General features: G+C 46.2%; 1 protein-coding gene across 1 annotated transcript; it reads right to left on the bottom strand.

Moving 5' to 3' along the window:
- Positions 1-12,382: 12,382 nt before the first annotated feature.
- KRT18 (keratin 18) lies at positions 12,383-16,260 on the bottom strand. Its single transcript, XM_025883099.2, has 7 exons — positions 15,778-16,260; positions 14,926-15,008; positions 14,443-14,599; positions 13,734-13,898; positions 13,502-13,627; positions 12,942-13,165; positions 12,383-12,558 (listed from the first exon to the last, which is right to left on the bottom strand). Exons 1-7 carry the CDS (start codon positions 16,192-16,194, stop codon positions 12,438-12,440), a joined length of 1,293 nt encoding a protein of 430 aa, XP_025738884.1. The 5' UTR covers positions 16,195-16,260; the 3' UTR covers positions 12,383-12,437.

Genomic DNA, 16,260 nt, shown 5'->3' on the forward strand with positions numbered 1-16,260 from the left:
AGAAGGCAGCCGCTTAACAATTTGAGCCACGCAGGCGCCCCAGGGGGGAGCTCTTTCCTATCATAACGCTCAAGGGCAAAAATCTTGGGTGTGGGTGTGTGTGCGCGTGTGCACATGTTTCGGGTAAGACTTGCGTATTAGAAATGTTTTGTTTTGTTCTGTTTTAGAAAATAAATGCAAAACATTTTATGTACCCATATTTTAAAAATTAAGCTTTTTATTTTGAGATAATTGTAGACTCACATGCCGTTGTAAGAAATAATACAGAGGGATTCCATGTACATTTTACCCAGTTTTCCCCATTTGTAGCATCTTGCAAAACTGTAGTATCATATGACAGACGAGATAAAGACACTGATAAGAGTAAAAGATACAAAACATTCCCATCACCACAGGGTCCCTGGTGTTTTCCTTGTATGGCCACATGCACTTCCCTACTTCCCTATGGCCCTATCTCCTCCTTAATCCCCACCCCCATCACGAAGTTCTCCATTTCTAGAATTTTGTCGTTTCAAGAATGTTATGTAAATGGAATCGTACAGTTTGTAATCTTTTGGGATTGGCTTTTCTCAATTAGCATAATTCCCCGGAGATTCGTCTAGGCTGTTGCTTGTTTCAATAGCTCGTTCCTTTTTATTGTTGGGTAGTATTCTATGGTACTGATGTGTCCCCGCTGAAACATTCATTCTCTTGTTGAAGGACATCTGGATTGTTTCTAGTTTTTAGCTATTAAAAATAAAGTTGCAGGGCTCCCGGGTGGCCCAGTCGGTTCAGCGGGAGACTCCTGGTTTTGGCTCAGGTCATGATCTCAGGGTCCTGGGATGGAGCCACGTGGGCTCCGTGCTCAGCGCAGAGTGTGCTTGAGACTTTCTCTTCCTCTACCCCACGGGTTCTCTCTCTCCAGAATAAATTAAAAACGAAAAACAATAGAGTTGCTTTTCCTGCACAGGTTGTGGTGTGAGCATAAGTTTTTATTTCCCTAGGATAGATGCCCAGGAGTGCAATTGCTGGGTTATATGTTTAGATTTTTAAGGAACAGCCAAACTGTTTTCAGAGTGGCTGTGCCATTTTGTGTTCCCATCAGCAATGTAGGAGTGATCCGGTTTCTCCATATCCTCTCCAGCATTTGGTTTTGCCTATTGTTATTTTAGTCATTTTAATAGGTGTGTAGTCATATCTCACTGTGATTTTAATTTGCACTTCCCTCCGGCAGGTGATGTTGAATATCTTTGTAGGAGTTTATTTGCAGCCTGTGTACCTTCTTCGGGAAAATGTCTTTTTGTATCTGTCGCCCATTTTCTAACTGGCTTGTTTGTTTTTTTGCCACTGAGTTTGAGAATTCTTTGTATTTATTTGGGAGAAAGAAAGAGAGAGAAAGAGTGGGAGGGGCCGAGGGGCAGAGGGAGAGAGAATCCCAAGCGGACTCATGCTGAGTGCAGAGCTTGACTCGGGGCTGATCCCACGACCTAGAGATCATGACCCCAGCCAAAATCAAGAGTCAGAGGCTCAACCAACTGAGCCACCCAGGCGCCCTGAGAATTCTTTATATATTCTAGATACTAATTGTTGTAAGATGTGTGGCATTCAAATGTTTTCTCCTAGTCTGTTGCCTGTCTGCATCCTCTGAACAGTTTCTTTCACAGAACAAACATTTTTAATCTTGAAGAATTCTAGCTTATCAGTTTTTTTTAAAGATTTTATTTATTTCTTTGAGAGAGAGAATGAGATAGAGAGAGAGCATGCGAGAGCATGAGAGGGGGGAGTGTCAGGGGGAGAAGCAGACTCCCCGCTGAGCGGGGAGCCCGATGTGGGACTCGATCCCGGGACTCCAGGATTGTGACGGGAGCCAAAGGTAGTTGCTCAACCAACTGAGCCACCCAGGCGCCCTCCAGCGTATCAGTTTTTATGGATCTGCTGTTGATGTCAAGTGTAAGAGCTCTGCCTAGCTCTAGATCTCAGATTTCTGTGTTTTTTTTAAATTTTTTTTCTTATAGTTTTATAATTTTATGTTTTACACTTAAGTTTGTGATCAATATTGAGTTAATTTTTATGTAAGGTGTGAGACTTAGGTCAAGATTTTTTTTTTTTTTTTGGTCTATGGATGTCCAGTTGCTTTGATACCACTTGTTGAAAAGTCTGTTTTCTCCATTGAATTGCTTTTATGCCTTTGTCAAAAATCAGTTTGGCATATTTGTATGGATCTCTTTCTGGGTTCTCCATGGTGTTTCATTGATCTATGTGTCTATCCCTCTGTCAATACCATACAGTCTTTGTTACTATAGGTGTATATTAAGTCTTCAAATCATGTAGACTGATTTTTCCCACTTTATCATAATTGTTTTAGCTATTCTAGATTTTGCCTTTCCATATAGATTTTAGGATAATTTTGTTTATATCTATAAAAACATCCTGTTTCATTGCCGATTGGTAATTTTTGTCTCTTCTCTTTTTAAATTTGTCAGTCGTGCTAGAATTTTGTCAGTTTCATCTTTTCAAAGAAATAGTTCTTTGTTTCACTGATTTTCTCTATTGTTTTTCTGTTTTCAATTTCATTGATTTCATTTTTATTATTTCTTCCTTCTGCTTGCTTAGGGCTTATTTTGCTGTTCTTTTCTAGGTTCTTGAGGTGGGAGCTGAGTTATTAATTTGTTGACTTTACTTCTTTTCTTTTTTAGATTTTATTTGTTTATTTGTTTTAGACAGAGAGGGGGCGTGGGGGCAGGGTGGGGAGGAGCAGAGGGAGAGGGAGAGAATCTCAGGTAGACTCTGTGCTGAGTGCAGACTCTGATGCAGGGCTCAATCCCACAACCCAGAGATCATGACCTGAGCTGAAACCAGGAGTCCAATGCTCAACCAACTGAGCCACCCAGGCACCCCTACCTCTTTTCTAACATAAGCTTAGATTGCCCTCTCAGCACTGCTTTACCTGTATCCCACAACTTTTGATATGTTGTGTTCCAATTTTCATTCAGTTTAATATACTTTTAAGTTTCCTTTGCAATTTCTTCTTTGATCCATGGATTAGTTAGAAGTGTACTATTTAGTTTCCAAGTGTTTGGAGATTTTCCTGTTCTCTCTTTATTGTTGATTTCTAGTTTGGGTCCATTGTGGTCAGAGAACACATTCTGTATGATTTAAATTCTTTTCAGTTTTCTGAGGTTTGTTTTATGGCTCAGGATATGGTCTGTCTTGGTGTAAGTTCAGTGGGCATTTGGAAAACATGTGTGTTCTGCTGTTGGTGGTAGACTGTTTCATAAATGTCAATCGATCCTGTTGGTTAATAGTGTTTTTGACTTCCTCTATATCTTTGCTGATTTTCTGTGTAGTTGTTTTATCAATTGTTAAGAGAGACCTGTTGAATCTCCAACTATAACTGTGGATTTGTCTATGTCTCCTTTCACTTCAGTCATTTTTTTTTTTTTTTTTTTTACTTTATGTATTTCACAGGCTCTGTTATTTGGTGCATACACATCAGGATTGCTATGTTTTCTTGGTGGGTTAGCTTTTTATCATTATATAATGTCTCTTTCTACCTCAGCAATTTTCTTTGCTCTGAAGTTATCTGATATTAATATGCCACTTCTGCTTTCTCTTGATTAATGTTTTCATATTATATGAAACTTTTTTTTTAAGATTTTATTTATTTATTTGACAGAGAGAGAGAGAGAGAACAAGTGGGCAGAGAGGCAGGCAGAGGGAGAGGGAGAAGCAGACTCTCCACTGAGCAGGGAGCCCGACGCGGGGCTCGATCCCAGGGCCCTGGGATCATGACCTGAGCCGAAGCCAGCCACTTAACCAACTGAGCCACCCAGGCGCCCCTCATATTATATGAAACTTTCAACTTACTTATATCATTGTATTTGAAATGAGTTCCTTATAGACACCATATAGTTTTTTAATCCACTCTGCCAATATCTGTCTTTTAATTGGTATATTTATACCACTTAATGTGATTATTGATATATTAGGGCTGAAGTCTATCTTTTCATTTTATTTTTTTCTCTATTTGCTCTGTTTTTCATTTCTTTTTTCTGCCTTCCTTTGGGTTGCTTAAACTTTTTTAGAACTACATTTTGATTAGTTGGTAGTTTTTTTTTTTTTAATCTTTTTTAAAAAAGACTTTATTTATCCGAGAGAGAGAGAGAGAGAGAGAGAGATCGATCACGAGCAGGGGAGAAGGGTAGAGGGAGAAATCATGAGCAGGGGAGAGGGGTAGAGGGAGAAACAGACTTCCTGATGAGCGGGGAGCCTGATGCGGGACTTGATTCCAGGACCCTGGGATCATGACCTTAGTCGAAGGCAGATGCTTAACTGACTGAACCACCCAGGAGCCCTGGTAGTGTTTTTTGTTTTTTGCTTTAAGATTTATTTATTTATTTGAGAAAGAGAGATAGCATGAGCAGGGGGAGGGGCAGAGGGAGAGGGAGAAAGAATCTGAGGCAGACTAGGTGCTGAGCATGGAGCCCAATGCCGGGCTCCATCTCATGACCTTGAGATCATGACCTGAGTCAAAATCAAGAGTCGGATGCTCAACTGATGGAACCACCCAGGAGCCCCTAGTTGGTAGTGTTTTTGAGTGTATCTCTTTGTATAGATTTGTAAATGGTTAAAATATTTTCTAGTAGTCACATTTATTTACTTAGTAAACTCTACTCTCAATGTGGGTCTTTAACTCATGACCCCAATATCAAGAGTTGCATGCTCTACCAACTAAGCCAGCCAGGCACCTCACTAGTAGTCATATTTACAGTAAAGCAATAAGAGCAGACTTTAATAGACTGCCCACTTAATTTAAAACGAGAACCCTATGATCAGGTAATTACTGCCAACGATTCCTGTGGGTGAGACCATTCTGATTATTGCTCTGACCCTGTTGCCTTTTAAGGTAACCATACCCACTTTGCTTCTGGTGGTCCACTGTTGCCACCGGGCCTCTGCCATGCTGGGATCCCATCACTGCTATCAAAATCAGGAAGCCCATTTCCATAGCAGCCCTTCCATCTTCATCCCCCAGCATACAGAGAAAAATTAGCACAGTACTCTTTAAGAATGCTGTGCTTCTCTTAACGGTATATTTCCCAATGCCTCAGTGAAGGGAGTATTCTCTAGGCCCTCTTGGGGGAATTATTCAGGGGTTAGTGAGTAGATTGTATGCGATAAATCTGTTCCAACATTCCTTTCTTGCTAAATCTTTAGATTCCTTCCTCTGAATTATGCAATAGGATTTCTCGTATCTCAGCTTCATTTATTGTATGCTACTTCTGAGACCAGGTTTTATTTTTTTATTTATTTTTTAAAGATTTTATTTACTTATTTGACAGAGAGAGAGAGAGAGAGCACAAGCAGGGGGAGTGGCAGGCAGAGGGAGAGGGAGAAGTCGGCTCTCCGCTGAGCAGGGAGCCTTATGTGGGGCTTGATCCCAGGACCCTGAGATCATGACCTGAGCCAAAGGCAAACGCTTAACCGACTGAGCCACCCCGGCGCCCCTGAGATCAGGTTTTAGCTAATCAACTAAAGAAAGAGATAAAATCATTCCCGGCTGCTGGAGCCAGCACACTGAGTTTGGATTCTCTAAATCCACATAAATAAACCCATATAAATAAATTCAGCCCAATCTAAAACTGTGTCTCCCTTTCTGGTTCAGCACCCTTAGAATCCACCTCCATACAATTTCCCCAAGTTTGTGTCTATATAAACTGGCAAAATCTTTACAATTGTTTTTGGCTTGTGGGTCTTCTCTAGGGTCAGATTTTGTACTGAGTCATTTATTACATGTTAACTATCTCAGGTGAAGCCCTTACAGAGTCTCCAAGCAAGACAAAACCAGTCTCATTAGACAAAGAAGACAAAGAAGGAGGGGCTGCCTCTGCCAGTCAGTGAGGTTTAGCATGGTCTGGGCATTCAGCATCCTCAAGTATATCCCAAACTTCCTTTTCCCATTCTCAGGATTCCTCCTCAATGCCTTGGCTTTCATATAAGACCTGGTTGTGATTCCAACTTATGCTGCAGTGTCAGGCTTCGGCTCCATCAGCCCTGGGGCTACAGGAGTTGAGAGATTCATTTAGGAAGTCCTAGAAGCAGCCTGGTCCTCTTGAGCCAAGATTTTTTTTTTTTTTTATTATCATATGATGTATTACTTGTTTCAGGGGTACAGGTCTGTGATTCATCAGTCTTACACAATACACAGCGCTCACCACAGTACATACCCTCCCCAATGTCCATCACCCAGCCACCCCATCCCCCCCACCTCCCTCCACTCGAGCAACCCTCAGTTTGTTTCCTGAGATTAAGAGTCTCTTATGGTTTGTCTCCCTCTCTGGTTTCATCTTGTTTCATTTTTTCCTCCCTTCCCCTATGATCCTCTGCCTTGTTTCTCAAATTCCATATATCAGTGAGATCATATGGTACTTGTCTTTCTCTGTTTGACTTATTTAGCTTAGCATAATACCCTCTAGTTCCATCCACGTCATTGCAAATGGCAGGATTTCAATTTTTTGATGGCTGCATAATATTCCATTGTATATATACACCACATCTTTATCCATTCATCTGTTGATGGACATCTGAGCTCTTTCTATAGTTTGGCTATTGTGGACATTTCTGCTATAGACATTGGGGTGCATGTGCCCCCTCGGATCACTACCTTTGTATCTTTGGGGTAAATACCCAGTAGTGCAATTGCTGGGTCATAAGGTAGCTCTATTTCCAGCTTTTTCAGGAGTTCTTTTCCATACTGTTTTCCAGAGTTGAGCCAAGAATTTAAAACTTGGAGCTTTCCTTTCCCTTCTCTAAGCTCACCAGTGTAGCCAAAACGGTCAGACCACCCCAGAGAACCCTTGATTTCCTTTTTCCCACTGTAATGGTCTATCTTAACAGGTGTGTAGTCTGCCCAAGATTTACCTTCAAGAGGCCAGTCCTTCCAGGTAGCCCCAAGTGGTAAATTAAATTACGGTTTTGCCATTACATGTAGTTACTGAGACCTCACTGCCTTCAGACCCAGCCAGGCACAGCCATGATGGAAAATAGTATGGAGGATCCTCAAAAAATTAAAAACAAAACTACCATAGGATCCAGCAATTCTGCTTTTGGGAATATAGCCAAAGGAAATGAAAACACTAACTCGAAAATCTATCTGTACCCCCCATGTTCATGGCAGCATTCTTTACAGTGGCCAAGACATGGAAATAACCTGGGTCCATCATGGATAAATGGCTAAAGAAGTTGTGGCATGTATATGCAATGGAATATAATTCAGCCATAAAATTGAGGAAATCGTACCATTTGTGACAATGTGGATGGAGCTTAAAAGCGTTATGCTAATTGAGATAAGTCAGACAGAGAAAGACAAATACTGTATGATCTCATTTATAAACCAAAACCCAAAGCCAAACTCATGGAAAAAGAGATCAGACTTGTGGTCGAAGTCAGAGAAAGAGAGTTGAAGATGCACAGCTGGCTTTGCAGATAGCAGATAGGGCCACAAGCCAAGGGAGGCAGGTGGTCTCTAGAAGCTGGAAAAGGCAAGGAAATCAGTTCCCTGTAGAGCTTCTGGAAGGCACGCAGTCCTGCTGACACCTTGATTTTAGGACTTCTGACCTCCCAAACTGTAAGATAATAAGTGTGTATTGTTTTAAGCCACTAAATTTATAATTATTTGTTAAACCAATAATAAGAAACTGATAACACCTTCTAACTCCTTTTGTTTGTTCGTTTATTTATTTATTTTTAAAATAAGCTGAGAACATTTCTTTTTAAAAAATATTTTATTAATTTGAGAGAGAGAGAGAGCACAAGCAGGGGGAGCGGCAGGCAGAGGGAGAGGGAGAAGCAGACTCCCCGCTGAGCGGGGAGCTTGGTGATCGGACTTGATCCCAGGACCTTGGGATCATGACCTGAGCCAAAGGCAGATGCTCAACCGACGGAGCTACCCAGGCGCCCCACCTTCTAACTCCTGATTCCACATATCTTGCTCTATTTTTTCCCATAATACTTACCTAATATACAATATAATTTACTTATTACATTTATCATTTGTTGTCTGTGTCCATTTGCTAGAATATAAGCTCTGCAAGACCAAAGATTATTTGTCTGTTTTGTTCACCACTGTATCCTCAGCTCCTAGAACAGTTTTTGGCATATACTAGGGACTCAGTAAATATTTACTGAATGACTGATTGAATGAATGGAGTGAGTCAGAAACAAAGATGGATGTAAAATTTCCTTCTGTGGAAAGCTGTACATTCCTGTACCATGATCAAAGTTAACAAAGAAAACTTTTTTGGTATTTGTATTAGTAATATCTGATTCAAAAGGTACAAAGGATACACAATGGAAAGTTAATCTCCCTCCCACCTTTGTTTCTCCTTACGCTAATTTCTCTCAAAGTCAATCATTAATTTAAATGTCTTGTGTATTCTTCCAGAGAGCTTTGCATATACAAGGATATATACATATGAATATATAATTTATCTATCTATCATCTATCTATCTGTTGTTTTTGTCTTTAAAAAAACCCCAAATGTCAGTATGTGATACATGTAGTTCTGCACCTTCCAGTAGCATTTATTAATTTAGTATCTGGGCTGGATTGCACCTTGACAGGGGGTGGATGAGGTGAAACAGATGACTCCATATTATCACCTTGGAATTGCTAATTTTCCCCTTTGGCACTCAGGGGCCAAAATGGGCTGACCCTCATGAGGTCATTTTCCCAAGTGGGAGATGAGGAGTTTTGCCTGAGAGGCCTTGAGCTTTTCCAGTGTGCAATTTAAAATAGACACATGCATGCCCTGTATCAGGAGGGAAAGCCATGGTGCTGACTCTGGGTACAGCTGGGATCTGAGTCTCCCCTTTGCCTGCCTACTGGAATCACCAAATCAAATGTTAACACTTGCCAGAGGGCCTGGGTCCTCACCCCAGAACAACTGAATCAGAATCTTTGCAAATGGGACCTGGTATTGTTGGTAAAATACCGCTGGTGATTGGAATCGCAGCCAGGGCTGAAAACCCCTGGGTTAAGTTCTAATACACGGAAGAAAGAGCTTGGGACTGGGAATTGGGCGATGTGGTTTTTGCTTTAAGATTCTAGCTCTGTGGTCTTAGACAAGTCACATGATCTCTGGGAACCTCAGTGCCTTCTTTTCTGAGCTAGAGCCAGTAATACCCTCTGCCCTGCATAGCTCACAGGATTGTAATGAGGATCAAATGCATTAGTGCCCTGGGAACTGTGAGACATTGTCCAATGGGAGGGATAGTCATATCAGGTGCATGGTCTTGGGTTACTCCGGTTGGCTTGGCTTGATTCAGCCACAAGCGCTGCTTAGGTTCTGCCAGAGGCTTTCTGTTTCACCCTCAGGCAGGTCCGCACCCCATAACGGCTGCTTGCAGTCCCACATCGGGCTGTCTGGCCACCAGTCTCTCTGTTTTAGGGGCCTTAGGAAGGCTGGATTCCTCCTGACTAAATTACAGTGAGGGCCAGCCGGGGCCGTGCAGGTCTTTGCAGAGGTGGGGGTGGGGCCCTCATTGGCTCTGGGGCTTCTGTGTGGTCTGAGAGAGCACATTCAGTATTACACTTACACATTTGGAAAATAGTGGGGTGCACGGGCAAGAAAACCACTCTGATTGCTTTCCTAAAACAGATCTCAGGGAGTGCCTGGGTGGCTCAGTTGGTTAAGCATTTGCCTTTGGTTCTGGTCATGGTCTCAGGGTCCTGGGATGGAGCCCCGCATCGGGCTCCTTGCTTCTCCCTCTCCCCTGCCCCTGCTCATGCTCTCTCGCTATCTCTTCTCTATCAAATAAATAAAGAAAATCTTAAAAAAAAAAAAAGTTAAAAACAAAACAAAACAGATCTCAGGAAGTAAAACTCAAAACTTGGTCCCAAAGCTTTGTCTCCCATAGACTCCTACCTACATAGACGGGGTAGGAGGGTGTGGAAAAAGTAGAGACAATGGGAACGAGAGATGGGACAGATGACTGTTGTGGTTGTTCAGGGAAGGTAGGCTTCAGAAGGGTGAGAAGCCCCTCACTGGGGCGCCTTGCTTTCAGCTAGGAAGTTTTCCTCTGAGTAATAGCACCCAGGAACCCAGAGACAGCCAGGGTCCCTGCTCACAGAAGCTCCAGGTCACTTCTTGTGTAACTGGCTCAGGAAGCTGCCCTGGCTCTGTTTCCTTCGCAGCCTGCTGGGCCCTGTGGTGCTGAAGACCTCCGGCCTGTCCTTCCAGGGGGCTCCCCACCAGCTTCAAGGGCTGCCTGTCCCGGCACGGTCCTCGGGGCCTCCCACAGACAGAGCGCCTCAAGTAGTGCTGTCTTTAGCTCTTCTCCACCAAGGACCCCATTGTTGTAGAGATTGCAGAGTAAACACGCTGTATTTTAGGCAAAAACTGTTTTTCATTTTGATTGAAGATTCATTATCCTGGGATCTTCATGCATCACCTTTTCACTTTCCTGACTTCTCCCCTCTATGACTTTCCTTGAGGGCTCTACCCAGGCCCAGGACACTTGTCACCTGCTAGCACGCTATGTTATGTTCATTTATCTGTCTCCCGTCACCAGAATATAAGCTCCGTGAGGATAGCGATTTTGTCTTTTTTGTTCATTGATGTATCTCTCTTGCCTGGAAGAGTGGCTGGTACATAGCAGGTATTCAGTAAGTATTTTTTTTTTTTGAAGGAATGGATAAAAATACACACTTTTTTTCCCCTTAGATTTTATTTTTTTAGGTAATCTCTACATCTGACGTGGGGCTCGAACTCATGGCCCTGAAATCAAGAAGCGCATGCTCCATGGACTGAGCCAGTCAGGTGCCCCAAAAATGCACAGACTTTTGACCATTAGGCTGTGAGCTCGACGAGGTAGGGGCAATACTCACTTTGTCTGCCACATAGATATTCAGCGCCCTAGCATAGGGCCTGGCATAAAGTAAGTACTTCTTAAATATTTGTTAATATGGTAGCACAGCACACCATTTCCAGGAATTTGTCCTATAGATCTGCTCACGTATTAGTGCATATTAGTTACAGATATTAATAGCATATGAGTTAACATTAATCACAATCTTTTTTTGCAAAAACCAAACTACCGGAGACAAGATGTTCATCACGAAAAGACCTGGGTTAGGTAAATTTGTACTCTACACACCGTCGTATCGGCAGCTGTTAATAAGAATGTACGATGTATAGATTAAATATAATAGCCCTCCACTACCAAACAGAAGTTTTTTGTTGCAGAAAACCAGTCTGGGGATCCTTCTGAAAATGATCCCAACGGCATTCCTATAGAGATGCAATAAGTTTTAGGTAAAATGATGTCATATTTTGTATGATGTCACTCAAACTAGATGGAGGACGAATTACTAAGGCAAGGGTCAAGAAAGACCTCGTTTCTGGGCGCCTGGGTGGCTCAGTTGGTTAAGCGACTGCCTTCGGCTCAGGTCATGATCCTGGAGTCCCGGGATCGAGTCCCGCATCAGGCTCCCTGCTCAGCAGGGAGTCTGCTTCTCCCTCTGACCCTCTTCCCTCTCGTGCTCTCTCTCTATCTCATTCTCTCTCTCAAATAAATAAATAAAATCTAAAAAAAAAAAAAGAAAGACCTCGTTTCTCAAATTGGTTTGTTGACCACGACTGGACATGACACAGATCAAGCTTCTGATTCTTGGAAGCATTTGGAGTGTGGTAATTACTCTTTGTTACAGATTAAGAGAAAATTTATGTGATATGGACATTTGGCTGGTCGATGGGTAGGAAAAAAAATTATTGAAATTGTTAGCAAAACAGGAGAGGAGACAGAGTGCATAATCACTGCAATTCTGTGCTTTTCCCCTCCCTAGTGGACTAACAGTTTCCTTCTGGAAAATGGAATACACATATGGATTCCAAATGGAGGTAGAAGAGATTCCACATTCATTCAACTGGGTGAAAAAAGCGAGGTAGGTGTAGGCATAGTGATTGAAAAAGGTGTCCAGGGCACGCTGTGAGATAAAGAAAGAAGGGTTTGAGAACTCGAGCTGCAGAATAGTGTGTCCCTACAGATATAAAGTAAAATGAAATGTGTTCATGTATGTCCAGTTTAAGAAATTATTTTATAGAGGTTACCTCTGGAGTGGGTGGGAAATATTTAATTTTTTCCTTCTTTCCTTTTGGAATTTGTGCATGTTACTCTTATCCCTTTTTTAATTTGAAAAGACAAATTCTCATCAACCGTTCCCTCCTCTTTCTGAGAAGGTGAGTTCTCAGAAGAGAATGCAGACCTTCCCTCTGGCCGACCTTCACCCCCCCTATATGAAACCCCAGGGGTCAGCACTGATTTCTACCTGATCAGAGGGAGGACTCCTGGGTCAGAGCATCTATACACAGTATGGAAACAGCCAAAGAAGACACGAAGTGACCTCTGAACTTTTTATTGGCCTCCTGCCCCCCAAAGGGTACCCTGCTTCTGCTGCCTCAACGCCTCAGAACTTTGGTGTCGTTGGTCTCAGACACCACCTTGCCGTCCACAGTCCTGCGGGTGATGGTCTTCTGGATGGTCTGCATGGCGCTGCTGCTGTCCAGGGCTTCACTGAGACTGTTAACAGAAGACCAAGCCCCAGTTATAAACAGTTGTGCAGAGCAGCAGGGAGTCAAGGAAAGGGAAGAAGAACCCCCCTCCTGGTGTCTGCCTTTATCTCCACATTCTTGTGACCACTTCCTCCATAAAAGGGAAACCCAGAGCCAAACTCCGTGTGTGCTCTAAGTATGGCTGGGGCAAGATTTAGTCTCTTCTCTTCTCTTCTCTAGATGGGGAGCCTCTGCCATTGTTACTCCCTTGGGAGATGCAGGAACCCTCACAGAGCACCATCCCGATGGCGGACCCCGATGAACGGCACATGGTGGGGCTTACCAAAGAGGCTTTGGGGAGAAGTGTATCTCCACCCCGGCTTGTGAGGGTGGAAGGAGGGCCCCACTTACCTGAAGTCCTCCCCGTCTTCCAGCAGGCGACGGTAGGTGGCGATCTCAGCCTCCAGCTTGACCTTGACATTGAGCAGGGCCTCGTACTCCTGGGCCTGGCGCTGCCCCTCGGCCCGGGTCTGGGACAGCTCTGACTCCAGGTGCAGCAGGACCCCGTTGAGCTGCTCCATCTGCATTGCGTAGCGGGTCTCGACCTCCCTCAGGCTGTTCTCCAAGCTGGCCTTCTGTGGGGGGACAGGGGTGGGGTGGGGGGGGGGGGGGGGGGGGGTCGGGTGAGCCTCAAGATGGAGTGGAGGGAGAGCCTCTGCAAGTTTCAGCAGAGCAGTCCAAATCCCATGACGGCTCACCCCTTCACTCTTGGAAACTTCTCGGAGAACTTAGGGTGTGCCAGGTACTAGGGTTGTGGGTAGGTGCACCGGGAAATGCAAAGAGAAGCCACTCTTTCTGAGCAGGTGGCTTAGGATGGAAGGGGTAGGATCTGGGCTGAGACAGGATTGGGTCTGAAGCTGACAGAGTTCAGGGCCAAGAGTAGTTGGAGCAGGTGAAGTGAGGGCTCTTACCAGGTTTCTCATCGAGTCCAGGTTGATCTCTAAGGACTGGGCCGTACGTCTCAGCTCCGTGAGGGTCATCTCAGCCTCTCCTATCTCTGCGGTCTGTGTGGTGACCACTGTGGTGCTCTCCTCAATCTGCAGGGCGGGTATAGTCCTCAGGTCCCTCCTTCTCTGTCGGCCTCCCCCCCACCCCCTCAGGCTTCTGTGCCTAGCCTGGCCCCCATCCCTTCCCCTCATGCACCTGCTGGGACCAGTACTTGTCCAGCTCCTCTCGGTTCTTCTGAGCCAGCTCGTCATACTGGGCCCGGATGTCTGCCATGATCTTGCTGAGGTCCTGAGATTTGGGGGCATCCAACTCCACGGTCAACCCAGAGTTGGCAATTTGGTTTTGTAGACCCTTTACTTCCTAAGGGAGAGAGGAGCAGAGTGAGGGGAGGCTCAGGCTCAGAGCTCCGACAAAGCCCCTCCTCTGCACCCGGCTCTCGCGGGAGGCCTGGGGATCAGCTGGAGAAAGCCACGGAGAAGACTCTCGGTTTTATACTCCGGGCAATGCCAGTTCTGGGTTTTCTACTCCTGATGAACAAAACGCCCCCCACTCCCTGCCCAAATCCGTCACCCACAGGTGCTTTCTCTCTCCTCACTTTGCCCTGCCCCTCCGTCTCTCCGCCCTCCAGCCCCACCTGCTCTCGCTCCTCCATCAGCCCTCACGCGTGGTGCTAGCTGCTTTTCTCTTTTGTCCTCTCCTCACTTTCTCACCCATGTCCTCTCGACCCCATCACGCTGTAAACCAGGTGACCCACTGAGTGTGGCAGCAGTCTGGCTAAGAAGAGCCCAGGCTGGTAGTTCTAAACGTCCCTGCAAGCTACTTCCAGGTGGGCTTCCCGTCTATTCCCCCAGCCCAGACTTGTTTGGCCTCCTCGTTCCTGGCCTGGCCAGTGGCCCCTGCTTGCCTCCTCATGGTTCTTCTTCATGAAGAGCAGCTCCTCCTTGAGAGCCTCAATCTCTGTCTCCAGCTGCAGCCGAGTGACATTGGTGTCATCAATGACCTTGCGGAGCCCATGGATGTCACTCTCCACAGACTGGCGCATGGCCAGCTCCGTTTCATACCTGTGGGAGTGGAGGCGATCAGAGGGGCCTCATCTCTGATCTGGAACCTTCTCAGCCCATGCCACCTAAGAGCGCCCCCACGGCCACGGCAAACCAGCACCTGGAGTCAGTATCAGGTGGTAATCCTCTGAGCACCGTTCTCGGTACTTGGGAGACAATATTCTTAAACTGGGTTATATCAGTTTATAAGTTGAGGGAGCCTAACTCTTATCCACCCAGCTCTGATGAGAGCCGAAGATCCCACTGTGAGCCCCCACCTGACCGACCCAGCCAGGAACAGATGGTGCTTGGCTCCACCCTCAGCTCCCTAGCACCCCCAGGCTTACTTGACTCTGAAGTCATCAGCAGCAAGACGGGCATTGTCAATCTGCAGGACGATGCGGGCATTGTCCACAGAACTTGCAAAGATCTGGGGGATTGTAGACAGGTGGCTCCATGAACGGGAAATCAGTGATGGAGTGTGGTGAGTGTGGGAAGGTGTCGTAGGAGTGAAACCTTCCTGGTCCCAAAGAGGTTCTCCTTGCACGCCTACCCCCTTCCACCTGTGCCCCCTTCCACTGTTCCCTCCTTTCCTGGACTCCCAAACTCCCGAGTTCCCACTGGTCTCCCACCGCCCCTTCTTTGGGGCCTCTGCTGGCCCACCTGCCCTGAAGTGAGTCAGTCCTCTCCCTGACCCTCTCCTGACATTTTTTTTTTCCCTAGTGCACCTGCTCACCTCCCCCCCTCCCCGTCCCCCCCATTGGCCCCTCCCACAGGTAGGCCTCCTGTTTACTCTTAGATGACTCAGCCTTAGCCGCATCCGCTTAACCCTCCAATTGTCCTGTTTTGGCCAGAAGCCAGAGGGTCCAGGTTCTCTTTATGGGGCCTTGTCACACCTTCCATGCCGTCTACTTCCTCTGCAAGACCTCCCCCCTCCCCTTCCTGCCATTTCCTGGGAAAGGGCCCTCCCATGCCCAGTCACCGCCCTTGGGGCCCCTGTGGCCAGGGGCATGCATGAAAATCCAGACCGTGCCAACCCCCTCCCTGTGGACTAGGGGGCGGGACAGAGATAGAAAGCGGGAAGGAGTCAGGGAACCCCACCCTATTAAAATTCCTATCATTGGGGGAGGGGGAGGAGGAAGCGGGGAGTGGGTAACAGGAGGGTCAAACAAGGCTGGGGGTCAGGGTGGCCCCCTTACCTGAGACTTCAGCTCCTCGATGGTCTTGAAGTAATGCCCCCAGTCTCTGACCTGGGGTCCCTTCTTCTCCAGGTGTTCCCGGATTCTCATCTCCAGTTTCTGATTATCAGCCTCCAGGCTCCTCACCCTCTCCAGGTAGGAGGCCAGGCGGTCATTCAGGTCTTGCATGGTCTCCTTCTCGCCCTGGATGCCCCCTATGCTGGCCAGACCCCCGGCCATCCCCGCGGCCAGGCCCCCGGACCCCCAGCCGCCCCGGAAGCTGGTGGAGCGGGATACGGAGATCCGGGAGCCTGAGCCCCCGGCGCCTGCATAGACACTAGCCGCGCTGCTGACCGGCCGGACCCGGTGGCTGGGCGACTGCGCGGAGCCCAGGGACCGATAGTTGGAAGAGAAAGTGGAGTGGGTGGTGAAGCTCATGCTGTTTGGAGAGTAAGACGAGAGGCCAGGACTCAGGATCGGGCCAGGAAGGGTGCCAGGTCCGCG

The sequence above is a fragment of the Callorhinus ursinus genome, unplaced genomic scaffold (genome assembly GCF_003265705.2).
Source record: "Callorhinus ursinus isolate GAN/ISIS: 27379988/994484 unplaced genomic scaffold, GSC_fseal_2.0 scaffold44, whole genome shotgun sequence".
NCBI classification, from domain to species: domain Eukaryota; kingdom Metazoa; phylum Chordata; class Mammalia; order Carnivora; family Otariidae; genus Callorhinus; species Callorhinus ursinus.

What these genes read in the sequence shown, in the direction of transcription:
- KRT18 (XM_025883099.2), bottom strand. Translation starts at nt 16,194, where the DNA reads ATGAGCTTCACCACCCACTCCACTTTCTCTTCCAACTATCGGTCCCTG. An exon ending in GCTGATGACTTCAGAGTCAA is followed by an intron (nt 14,600 to 14,925) that starts GTAAGCCTGGGG and finishes CCACTCCCACAG; the next exon opens with GTATGAAACGGAGCTGGCCA. An exon ending in TGAAGAAGAACCATGAGGAG is followed by an intron (nt 13,899 to 14,442) that starts GCAAGCAGGGGC and finishes TCTCTCCCTTAG; the next exon opens with GAAGTAAAGGGTCTACAAAA.